Below are 12,296 nucleotides of genomic sequence, written 5' to 3'. Positions count from 1 at the left end.
AAGTTTGCATTTGGTATATCTTCTCTTTTTTTACTGGAAATTTATATCTTTTCATTTGTTTTGAGCATGTTCATGATTGCTTGTTGAAGCATTTCTAATGTGGCTGCTTTAAAATCATTTTCAGATAATTCTAACATCTGTGTCATCTTGGTGTTGGTGGCTGTTAGCTGTCTTTTGTCATCCTGGTTAAGATGTTCCTGTCTCCTTGTAAAACTAGTGATGTTTGATTGAAACCTTGATAGTTTAGATTTTATGTTAAGAGACTCAAGATCTTGAGTTTTAGCTGGTCCTCTTGACATGTCTATGGTGAAGGAAGGAGGTCCCCCCGTCACTGCCCCAAGAAGGGTGACGTCTAAGCCCCCCTGTAGCCTCCACTGATCCACTGACACATCCTGGGGAGGCTTCTTGTTACTGCTGAGGGTGAGAAGAGTTCCAGCCCACCATTAGGCCTCTGCTGCCTTCCCCATGGCTGGAAGGGCAGGTGCTTTGTTTTTGATGGGTGGGGGAAGGTTGCGGCTTTCCACTGGGCCTCCTCTGATGCCTTCACAGGGAGCAGGAAGGGCACCACACTCCCTGGGTGACTGATGCTGTGTCTTTGCAGGAAGGTGGTGTGTCAGTGTGGCTACACGCGTGAGCAGCACTTGGAGGAGGCTACCAAGCCCTACACCTTCCAGGGCACACAGTGGGACCCAAAGAAACATGTCCAGGAGATGCCAACAGATGCCTTTGGTGACATCATCTTCACGGGCCTGAGCCAGAAGGTGAAAAAGGTTGGTTTCCATCACTCTTGCTCTGAATTGTAGGTGGAGCTGCATGGCCCCACAGTGACATGCGGTGGTTGGCATTTCCTGGGGCAAGAGCAGGAGGCTGGCAAAGCTCCAGGGTGCATAGAGCCCACTGCACTGCAAGGGAGAGGGCGGGGAGGGGCTCTGCAAGGCAAGCAAGAGATGCACCCCACTCTCAGAGTGCTTGGCCATCTGCAAAGCAGGGTGGGGCACAGTGAGCTTTCTAGGAAGGTGCAAGCCGGAAGTGGTGAGTGAATTCTGGCTGGGTGTCCCTGGGCGGCATTTGTCAGGGCCTGGGAGGGAGTAGGGAGGAAGGAGAGGGATGCAGGACACAGACGCGCTCAGGGTGTGCTGGGGGAATGGTAGGAAGGGTGTGGGGAGGGAGGGAAAAGCAGGGGGAAGGGGCCCAGGATAGCAGGGAGGCCCGTGTGGCAAGTCTGGAAGCAAATGTGAGAGTCCTTGCGAGGAGGCTGGGCCAGGCGTGGCGGGATCCAGGCTGAGCCTGGCCTGCAGGAGAGCCCTGTGAGGGTGCAGACTGCTGGAGGGAGGCCCAACTGCAGGGTTGGGTTCTCTTGTGCACAACCTCACTGAGGTCCCTGGACCAGCCATCTCTGACCAATTCTCAGGCCACATCCCAGGCCTGTGGAGTCAGAGGCTCGGCCCCTTGTGTGTTGACCAGCCTTCTGGAGGGTTCTGAGACTCGCGTGTTGACCAGCCTTCTGGAGGGTTCTGAGACTCGCGTGTTGACCAGCCTTCTGGAGGGTTCTGAGACAGCAATTGGGGGCCACTGTCCTGGGTGGGATGGGGGGGGGTGCTGATCCCTGTGCTGGGGTCTGGAGCCCTGAACTTGGTACCTTCCGAGTGTGACCCGTCCACTCGATGCGTGGTGATACCATGATGTGGCCAAAGAGGTTGAGTGGCAGGTCCCGGAGACGGGGTCGTGTGGCCCCAGGCTTCCTGGCTGGCACAGCCCCTGAGCCATCCTGTGTCACCATGACACGTGGGTGTTCTCCAGGCCCCTGGGCCCCTCTGTTGCTGTGGTCATGGGAATAGTCCTGTTGTTGGGTTTCAGGTGAGGGATTGAGGTATGGGAAAGCCCCACACTTTGTCCAAGGCCACCGTGGCCGTGGCAGTGGTGGGTTTGAATCCAGCTGTGTCTGAGCCTGGGGTTCTGGCTGCATCCCTCCCCCAACCCCACTGGCTTCTCCCAGCCCCCTCCCCGCAGCTGCCAACAGGGGCCTGTGGTGTGAGGGAAAAATGCCTGTGGCCTGACAGTGAGTGACACCAGAGACACAGACCCTGTGGTGCAGCAGGTCTGCCTCGAAGCCCGGGAGCGTCCACCATGCAGGCCGCAGCCCTGCTCCTCCCAGGGAGACCAGCACCTCCAGATGCCTGGTGGACCTGGTGGGACGCACGTTCTGATGGTGACAGGCACCGTGGTTGTGGGTTAACTGGACCTTCTTTAGTGACAATGCTACCACATGTTTGTTTTGAGGGCACCTAATGGCATTTCTGGATTTCACCCATCACCTTTGTGTCTCTGGTGGGCCAATCCCGGCAGAGATTGCAGGCCCGGCTGGGTCTCTTCAGACACAGCCCGCCTAGTGGAACAGGGAAAGTCGACTGCGTACTTGTGAGGGTCTCCTGGAGCACGAGGGGCCAGAGTGACGACAGAGCCTGGGAGAGCCGTGTTCAGACGGGAGGCAGAGGAAGCTGGGCCCACTGAGTCCCCAGGATGGGCCAGGGCACAGGGGCCACAGAGCAGAGGGGACAGGGCAGAGGGGACAGGAGAGGGGACAGGAGAGGGGGCAGTGCAGGGCACACAAGGACAGGAGGGCAGAGACCCCGGTGCAGGAGCTGATTAGATCCCGGGGAGGCAGGGCCCAGGCGCTACGGCGGGAATTGGAGTCTATGCTGGTGGCTGTTTGAGAGGCACTCCCAAAATCGAGAGGAAGAGGAAAAAGTGGGTGCTGTGGGGGCACGAGGGCTGGGGGAGGTTTGCTGAGGGCGATCCTGGTCCCCAAGGGACGGCCTGTTGCTCCTGGCTCGGGCCTCTCTGCCTCCCTCTTCTCTCATGATCCGTGCCCCGCCCACATGGGGACCCCTTTTCTGGGTCTCAGCTGGAAAGGTGTGCGGTGTCTGCCGCCCGCTGGGGCCTCTCTGCGTGGCCTGTGTGGGTCGGTGCTGTCCTTGACCACGGACACACGAGTTCCCTCCGCCATCTTCCCTGTCCCGCAGTACGTCCGAGTCTCCCAGGACACGCCCTCCAGCGTGATCTACCACCTCATGACCCAGCACTGGGGGCTGGACGTCCCCAATCTCCTGATCTCGGTGACCGGGGGGGCCAAGAACTTCAACATGAAGCCGCGGCTGAAAAGCATTTTCCGCAGAGGTCTGGTCAAGGTGGCTCAGACCACAGGTAACTCAGAGGCTGGAGGGACACGAGGCCCCGGCGGGTGGGGTGGGCTGTGGAGGCAGTGCCGGGGCAGTCAGGGCCATCAGGACCCAAAAAGTCCCTGGGAGCCACCGAGGCTGTGCCCCAGCCTGAGTTGGACCCATGCACCCCTCACCTGGGCACAGCTGCTCCCTGACGCCGGTGCTGCCCCTGGCTTGCCTGTGGGCTGGAGATGGCTCAGTGTGTGGCCCTGCTGGTACCCAGGGCCAAGCAGAAATGAGAACCTCGGTGGCCTGGTAACTTCAGTGGACTGGGTGCACGGCTGGGGCCAGCGTTGTGGGCCAGTTGTGGGGGTCAGTGAGAGTTCCCGGTCATCAAACTTTCCATTATCGTGTTTTTCCATCAAAATCAGGCAAGGAGCATTATTATTTCCATCTTTTCACTTGAGGCAACTGCCTGGTTGGAGTCAAGTCACCTCCCAAGGCTGCACCACTGGTGAGAGTCAGGCAGGGACCCAGTCCTGGTGGATGGTGTGAGATCCCAGGTGCCGTGACCTGGTGCCCCGCCCCACCCTAATTCCATGGGGAGGGGGCCCCAAGTCCTCAAGGCTCCCCGGGCCTCCCCGGAGGGGACTGTGGATGAATAGTGAGGCCCTGAGGTGATTAATTGGCAATGTTGCATCCGGATGGGCCTAGAGTCACCCCGCTCTTCCTGGGGTCTGGTCTTTGCCTTGAAGTGGAGTCGTAACTGAGCCTGACTTGGCTTACGCGGCTCACAGAGTCCTCAGTTTCATTGTCTGCCTGGTGACTGTGAGGCACGGCTGCATCTTTTGACCTGTGAGCCCCACAGCCCTGCTTGTAAAATGACCAGACCTTTTCTCAGCCTGGTCACGTGGGACTCGGTTTAACACAGGTCACCATCCCACAGGCACCTTCTGAAGCTTTGCTGCCTCAAATAATGCCGTGGATTTGTTCGGGTCTCACCTGCTCCAGGTCTTAATGTTGCATTTTTTTAGCTTTCAATATCAATGTCCTTGTCGTCCGCTTCCTGGCCCAAAGCCAGTACCACCTTTTCAATTGTTATCTATCTATCTATCTCCATCCATCATCCATCCATCCATCCATTTATTTTTGAGACAGGGTCTTGCTCTGTTCCCCAGGCTGGAGTGCAGTAGCATGATCTCAGCTCATTGCAGCCTCGACCTCTTGGGCTCAGGTGATACTCCTGCCTCCGCCTCCCGAGTTGCTGGACTAGAGGCGTATGCCACCATGCCAGGCTAATTTTTGTAGAGACAAGCTCTATGTTGTCCAGGCTGGTCTTTAACTCCTGGGCTCAAGTAATCTTCCTGCCTCGGCCTCCCAAAGTGCTGGGATAACAGGCATGAGCCACCGTGCCTGGCCGATTGGCTGTTTTTTTTGTTTTTTTTTGTTTTTTTTTTTTTTTGGAGACGGAATCTTGCTCTGTCACCCAGGCTGGAGTGCAGTGGTGGTGGCACTATCTCAGCTCACTGCAACCTCTGCTTCCTGAGTTCAAGCAATTCTCCCGCCTCAGCCTCCTGAGTAGCTGGGACTGCAGGCGTATGCTACCATGTCTGGCTAATTTTTGTATTTTTAGTAGAGACAGGGTTTCACCATGTTGGCCAGGCTGGTCTCGAACTCCTGACCTCAGGTGATCTGCCCACCTCAGCCTCCCAAAGTGCTGGGATTACAGGCGTGAGCCACCACGCCAGGCCTGATTGTTGTTTTTATGGCAACACTGTGACCCAGCCTTTGATATGGCAGCATTGCACCAGGGACAAACCCCGAAAGCGAACAAATGTGACTTTCGCTGGTGCCTCAGGGGGAGGCTGTGGGGCAGCAGCTGTGGCCTCACCTGTGCCTCTCACCCTGGGGCAGCCCAGGAAAGCAGACCCCTGGGGACCTCCTGTTCTCAGGCAAAGCTGCCGCCAGTTCACGACACTGGGTCAGGCCAGATGTGGGGTGGGAGGTGTGTTTCTTTTCGTTTTTTTTCTTTTTTTTTTTTTTGAGACAGAGTTTCCCTCTTGTTGCCCAGGCTGGAGTGCAATGGCACGATCTTGGCTCACTGCAATCTCTGCCTCCCGGGTTCAAGCGATTCTCCTGCCTCAGCCTCCTGAGTAGCTGGTATTACAGGCATGTGCCACCACACCCAGCTAATTTTGTATTTTTAGTAGAGATGGGGTTTCTCTGTGTTGGTCAGGCTGGTCTTGAACTCCCAATCTCAGGTGATCTGCCTGCCTCGGTCTCCCAAAGTGCTGGGATTACAGGCGTAAGCCAGCGCACCCGGCCACAGGTGTGTTTCTTACAGGGGTGGCTGCAAACCACCGGCAGCAGATGGTGGGTGGGAGGTGTGGAGCATCCTTCCTAGGGACCAGGCTGAGTGGTGGGAGTGAGGAAGCACTCTGCCGCACCTGGGTCCTGAAAGCTGGAAGGAAGAGGGAAAGCAAAATAGAAGAATGCAGAGAACGTGCTGAGAACCGCGATCCTCAGACTGGGGCCTGAGGAGGCAGCAGGGACCAGGGAGAGGGGCGGGGCCTGCTCCTGTTCCCACCCCGCCTGAGCGCCGTGGGAACCTCGATTCCTTACACCTGATGCTGGTTTGAAAGCCCCTGAGTGAGGAGCTCTGCGTTGATGGGGGCGGGGCATCGCTGAGCCTAGAGGGGCTCAGGCGTCAGGCTCCTGGGTGTCAGGGTGCCCCTCAGTGCTGCAGGGCCTGCCCACCCGTGCTCCTTCCCCAGGGGCCTGGATCATCACAGGGGGGTCCCACGCCGGCGTCATGAAGCAGGTAGGCGAGGCGGTGCGGGACTTCAGCCTGAGTAGCAGCTACAAGGAAGGCGAGCTCATCACCATCGGAGTCGCCACCTGGGGCACTCTCCACCGCCGCGAGGGTCTGATCCATCCCACGGTGAGTGCAGCCCCCTAGGGAGGGGAGCCTAAGACCAGGAGTGTGGGTGACGTCTGACCGGGCGCTGTTGTGGGGAGCAGGTGGAGTGTGCAGGGGCCGGGGTGTGGGTGACGTCTGACCGGGTGCTGTTGTGGGGAGCAGGTGGAGTGTGCAGGGGCCGGGGTGTGGGTGACGTCTGACCGGGTGCTGTTGTGGGGAGCAGGTGGAGTGTGCAGGGGAGGTGGGGTGTGGGTGACGTCTGACCGGGTGCTGTTGTGGGGAGCAGGTGGAGTGTGCAGGGGCCGGGGTGTGGGTGACGTCTGACCGGGTGCTGTTGTGGGGAGCAGGCGGATTGTGCAGGGGCCGGGGTGTGGGTGAGGTCTGACCGGGTGCTGCCGGGAGCAGGTGGAGTGTGCAGGGGAGGTGGGGTGTGGGTGATGTCTGACCGGGTGCTGTTGTGGGGAGCAGGTGGAGTGTGCAGGGGCCGGGGTGTGGGTGACGTCTGACCGGGTGCTGTTGTGGGGAGCAGGTGGAGTGTGCAGGGGCCGGGGTGTGGGTGACGTCTGACCGGGTGCTGTTGTGGGGAGCAGGTGGAGTGTGCAGGGGAGGTGGGGTGTGGGTGACGTCTGACCGGGCGCTGTTGTGGGGAGCAGGCGGATTGTGCAGGGGCCGGGGTGTGGGTGACGTCTGACCGGGTGCTGCCGGGAGCAGGTGGAGTGTGAAGGGGCCGGGGTGTGGGTGAGGTCTGACCGGGTGCTGTTGTGGGGAGCAGGTGGAGTGTGCAGGGGAGGTGGGGTGTGGGTGACGTCTGACCGGGTGCTGTTGTGGGGAGCAGGCGGATTGTGCAGGGGCCGGGGTGTGGGTGACGTCTGACCGGGTGCTGTTGTGGGGAGCAGGTGGAGTGTGCAGGGGAGGTGGGGTGTGGGTGACGTCTGACCGGGTGCTGTTGTGGGGAGCAGGCGGATTGTGCAGGGGCCGGGGTGTGGGTGACGTCTGACCGGGTGCTGTTGTGGGGAGCAGGTGGAGTGTGCAGGGGCCGGGGTGTGGGTGACGTCTGACCGGGTGCTGCCGGGAGCAGGTGGAGTGTGCAGGGGAGGCGGACGCACTCAGGAGATTGGGCGCAACTCCCAGCCCCACCCCTGACCCAGGTGACCCCGGACGAATGGCTAACTTGGCTGGACTCTGGCGTCTTCCTCAAGGTTGTAAGAGGGGTCCACGTGAGAGTCGCTCGCTGTGAGGGCTCCGCTAACAGAGCAGAGTGAGGGAGCGTAGCCAGCAGGCAGCTGGGTGGGACTGAGCCAGGGCGATCTGACCCCGAACCAGAGCTTTTAGCACTTTGAGTCCCTGTACTCAGAGGTCGCCTGCAGCCGGGAATCCCACTGTGCTGTGGTCTCTGGCAGCCAGCACCCATCCCCAGCTTCTCTGTCAAGGCTGAGGATGGAGCACTCCTGCCTCTGATTAACTGGATGCAGGAGAAGCAGCTGCTTTAATCCAGAGCCTTGAGTTGGGACAGATAATGAGTCATTCAGCCAGATTTTCCAAGGACACACTAACTTTGGCACAATGCGTGTGTGCCCCTGAATTCACGTGGTCAGGACAGCCCAGGGACCACTGGCCTGTGACTCACTGAGCAGGTTCCCTCGTCACCCCAAGGGGCGATTCACTCCTCTGGCAACGACACGGACACTGTGCGTCCATTCCCCGGGGCGGGCAGAGGACACTCCCAGATTCCCACGAGGGGCCCAGCAAGCACTGGCCAGCCCCAGCCCAGCCTTCACCTTCCTTTTGCGTCAGAATCGTGAATGTATCTGGCAGAGTCGGACTGGAGCAGCTGTTCGGCTTTGCTCGCTCTTTTCACAAATTGAAAAACTGAAGCCAGGAGCAGCTAGGTGATGTCCCAGGTCACTCCTTACTTTCCTCCCCACGCTGAGTTCAGATGACTTCCTGTGACACCACCATTGGTGGCGTTGGTGGAGGAATGGGACTGTGGCTGCTTACGCTCAGCCACGCTCCCTCTCTGTGGTTGGTGGAGGGTGTGGGTCCCAGCCCGGCTGCCGCCCTCCCTTGGGTCTGTCTCCTGCGGCTGCTGTAACCCAGGCTCACAAACTTGGTGGCTTAAAGCAGCAGAAACTTAGTCTATCAGATCTGCAATCTGCGTCGCTTGGCCATCATCCGGCCATTGGTGTTGGTGGGGCCACCTCCCTCCAGGGCCTAGGGGGAAGAGCATTCCTTGCTGCCTCCAGCATCTGGGTGCTGATGGGCATTCCCTGGCTGGTGGCCACCTCCCTCCAGTCTCTGCCTCCATGTCCCATGGCCTTCTCTGTGTGCCTGTGTCAAATCTCCCCCAAGTGTTCCGTAAGAACACTTGTGATGGCGTGTAGGTCCCACTAGGGTCATCTAGGGTGATGCCTTCATATCAAGATCTTTAACTGACATCTGCAAAGACGCTTTTCCAAACAAGGAAATGAGGAGCAGCACTTCCCGGGTCCATGAGAAGGCCTTGATGTCTTTGGGTGGCCATGATTCAGCCAACTGCAGTCCTCCCTCTGACCTCAAAGATTCCTGTCCACTCCACAGACAAAATATGTTCACATCATTGCCAGATCTTGGCTGGGTGTGGGAGCTCACACCTGTCATCCCAGCACTTTGGGAGGCTGAGGTGGGCGGATCACTTGAGGACAAAAGTTCAAGACCAGCTTGGCCAATATGGTGAAACCCTGTCTTTACTAAAAATACAAAAATTAGCTGGGCATAGTGGCAGGCGCCTGTAATCCCAGCTGAGGCAGGGGAATTGCTTGAACCCAGGAGCTGGAGGTTGCAGGGAACCGAGATCATGCCACTGCACTCCAGCCTGGGTGACAGAGCAAGACTCTGTCTAAACCAAACCAAACCAAACCAAACAAAATGATCCCCTCCAACTACCAACCTGTTACAGCAGAAACTCCAAGATCAAAATCTCATGTAAATATCATAAGCTCGGCCGAGTGTGGTGGCCCACACCTGTCATCCCAACACTTTGGGAGGCCAAGGCAGGCAGATCACCTGAGGTCAGCAGCCCGAGACCAGCCTGGCCAACATGGAGAAACCCCGTCTCTACAAAAAATTAGCTGGGCATGGTGGTAGGCGACTGTAATCCCAGCTACTGGGAGGCTGAGGCAGGAGAATCGCTTGAACCCGGGAGGCGGAGGTTGCAGCGAGCCAAGGCTGTGCCACTGCACTCCAGCCCAGGTGACAGAGTGAGACACCGTCTCAAGCAAAACAAAATAAACAAACAAAAATATCATCAGCTCAAAAGTCCCAAATGTCATCATTTAAGTCAGGGACACTGAAGACTCTAGGTCTGATCCATTCTGGGGCAGAATTTCTCTTTGTGTGTGCACCTGTGAGACCAGAAAACAAGGCACCTGTCTCCACAATACAAGGGAAGAACAGGTGTAGCATCACAGCTATAGACGCGCTCATTCCCAGCGGGGGAACACGGGAGGAACGAAGGCATCACCGGCCCCAGGCAATTCCAAAACCCAGCAGGCAGAATACACTAGGTGATAAGACCGGGGAGACCCCTCTGTGGCTTGGGCATCCCCCACCCTGCTCTGTGTCCATGGCCCTGCCTTCAGGACAATCCTTTTCCCTGAAGGTTATAGCTTTTTGTCTGTTTGAAGATTTTAAGGAGTCTGATGACCTTTCATTTTATCCCGTCTCTGTCCCTTTCAGTCCAAATTTGCAGTGTTGTTGTTGATATAGCATTTGTGAAAACCTTGCGGTCCTCCTTTGAATGCCATAGGAATTTCTGCCAGTAGACAAAAAGGGCTCTACAGACCTTTCCTGTGATGCCGTCTCCACTCCTGGCTTCTGAGATGGTTGAGTGAATCGCAGTCTCCTTGCCTAGTCTCTTCATCACTAGCAGGAAGTTGTTTAGACACACCCTTGGCCCTCTCTCTGTGTTTTTTTTTTTTTTTTTTTGAGACAGTCTCACTCTGTTGCCCAGGCTGGAGTGCAGTGGTGCGATCTCAGCTCACTGCAACCTCCGCCTCCCGGGTTCAAGCGATTCTCCTGCCTCAGCCTCCTGAGTAACTAGGACTACAGGCACCCACCACCACGCCCAGCTAATTTTTGTATTTTTAGTAGAGACAGGGTTTCTCCATGTTGGCCAGGCTGGTCTCGAACTCCTGAGCTCAAGTGATCCGCCCGCCTCGGCCCCCCAACGTGCTGGGATTACAAGCATAGCCACCGCACTGGGCCCTCGGCCTTCTCTTTAGAGGCTGCTTTTCGAAGAGTGAATCTCTTTTCTGCATTATACGCGACCTGCATTATACGCGACCTGCATTATATGCGACCTGGAAAGGCTGAGAATTTCCCACATCATCAAGTCTCCTGGTTCCGTTTTGTCTGTCAGTTTTTCCCTCAATTTCTGTCTTTCCTTTTGCATTTTGTGAGAAGCAGCAAGAAAAAAAGGCAGGCCACAACTTGAACACTTTGCTTGGAGATCTCTGCGGCTAAATCTTCAAGTTCATCATTTACAGTTCTGCTCTCCACAAAACTGCACAGCACAATTCAGCCAGGCTTTCTGTCACTCTGCAGCAAAGGTGGCCTTCCCTCCAGTCTCCAGTGCCACATTTCCCACTTCCTTCTGAGCCCTCACCAGGAGCATCTGTGATGTTCATTTTTCTGCTAAAATTCTGTTCATGCCAGTATATGTATTCTCTCTATCTCTCTCTCTCTTTTTTTTTTTTTTTTTTTTGAGATGGAGGCTTGCTCTTTCGCCCAGGCTGGAGTGCAGTGGCGTGATCTCGGCTCACTGCAACCTCCGCCTTCCGGGTTCAAGCAAATCTCCCACCTTAGCCTCCCAAGTAGCTGGGATTACAGGCATGTGCCACCACACCCAGCTAATTTTTGTATTTTTAGTAGAGACGGGGTTTCACCATGTTGGCCAGGCTGGTCTTGAACTCCTGACCTCAACTGATCTGCCCACCTTGGCCTGCCAAAGTGCTGGGATTCCAGGTGTGAGCCACCGTGCCTGGCCCATATATATATTTTCTAAGGCAGCAGTCCCCAGCCTTTTTGGCACTAGGAATTGGTTTCATGGAAGACAGTTTTTCCACAGATGGGGGCGGGGTGGTAAGTGGTTGGTTTGGGGATGATTCAAGCACATTACGTTTATTGTGCACTTTATTTCTATGATTACATTATAATATATAATGAAGTAATCATACAACTCACCATCATGTAGGATCAGTGGGAGCCCTGAGCTTGTTTTCCTGCAGCTAGACGGTCCCATCATCTGGAGGTGATGGAGGACAGTGACAGATCATCAGGCATTAGATTTTCGTAAGGCGCGTACAACCTAGGTCCCTCGCATGCACAGTTCACAGTAAGGTTAGTATTCCCATGAGAATCTAATGCCGCAGTGGATCTGAGGAGGTGGAGCTCGGACAGTGTCACACACATGACGGGGAGCGGCTGTAAATAGGGATGAAGCTTCGCTTGCTCACCCACCACCCACCTCCTGCTGTGTGCAGCCCAGATCCTCACAGGCCATAGACCATTACCAGTCCATGGCCCAGGGGGTGGGAACCCCTGCTCTAGGGCAACAAAGCCCTCTCTGCCCTGCTCCTTGCTTCCTTCTGAGCCCTTACTGCGAGTTGTTTTTTTTCTGAGACAGGGTCTCACTGTTGTCCAGGCTGGAGTGTGTTGGTGTGATCCTCAGCCTTGACCTCCTGGGCTCAAGTGATCTTCCCACCTCAGCCTCCCAAGTAGCTGGGACTACAGGTGTGCACCACCATGCCCGGCTAATTTTTTTATTTTTGTAGACATGAGATCTGCTATGTTGTCCAGGCTGGTCTCGAACTCCAGAGCTCAGGTGATCCTCCCGCCTTGGCGTCCCAAAGTGCTGGGATTACAGGCATGAGCCACTGCACCCGTCTCTGCAAGGCCTTTAACACCACATTCCCACCAACATTCTCTTCAAGGATGTTGAGACGTTTTCCATCCACAGTGCTTCAAAATCCTCCCGTCTTCTCCCCATTGCCAGTTTCAATGCCACTTCCACATTTTTAGGTGTTTGTTGCAGCAGCACCCCACTTCCTCACCCCAGACCTGTATCCGTTTCCTGTGGCTGCCGTAACAAATGGCCTCAAGCCTGAAACAGCAGCATTTGTGGTCTCTCACGTGTCTGGAGGACAGAACTCTGATGTGAGGGTCACACCCCTCCTGAG

The 12,296-nt window shown here is 56.5% G+C and overlaps 1 protein-coding gene across 1 annotated transcript in view; it reads left to right on the top strand.

The window, feature by feature from the left end:
* TRPM2 (transient receptor potential cation channel subfamily M member 2) overlaps positions 1–12,296 on the top strand; it is a 90,433-nt gene that overhangs the window by 13,334 nt on the left and 64,803 nt on the right. Inside the window, 3 exon segments of the mRNA XM_063640506.1 lie at positions 602–770; positions 3,024–3,204; positions 5,936–6,102. Coding sequence (XP_063496576.1) covers positions 602–770; positions 3,024–3,204; positions 5,936–6,102 — 517 coding nt within the window.

This window comes from Symphalangus syndactylus, chromosome 5 (assembly GCF_028878055.3).
Source record: "Symphalangus syndactylus isolate Jambi chromosome 5, NHGRI_mSymSyn1-v2.1_pri, whole genome shotgun sequence".
NCBI lineage: Eukaryota > Metazoa > Chordata > Mammalia > Primates > Hylobatidae > Symphalangus > Symphalangus syndactylus.
Note: the sequence above shows the minus strand (reverse complement) of the source record. Positions and strands in the feature narration are given on the sequence as shown.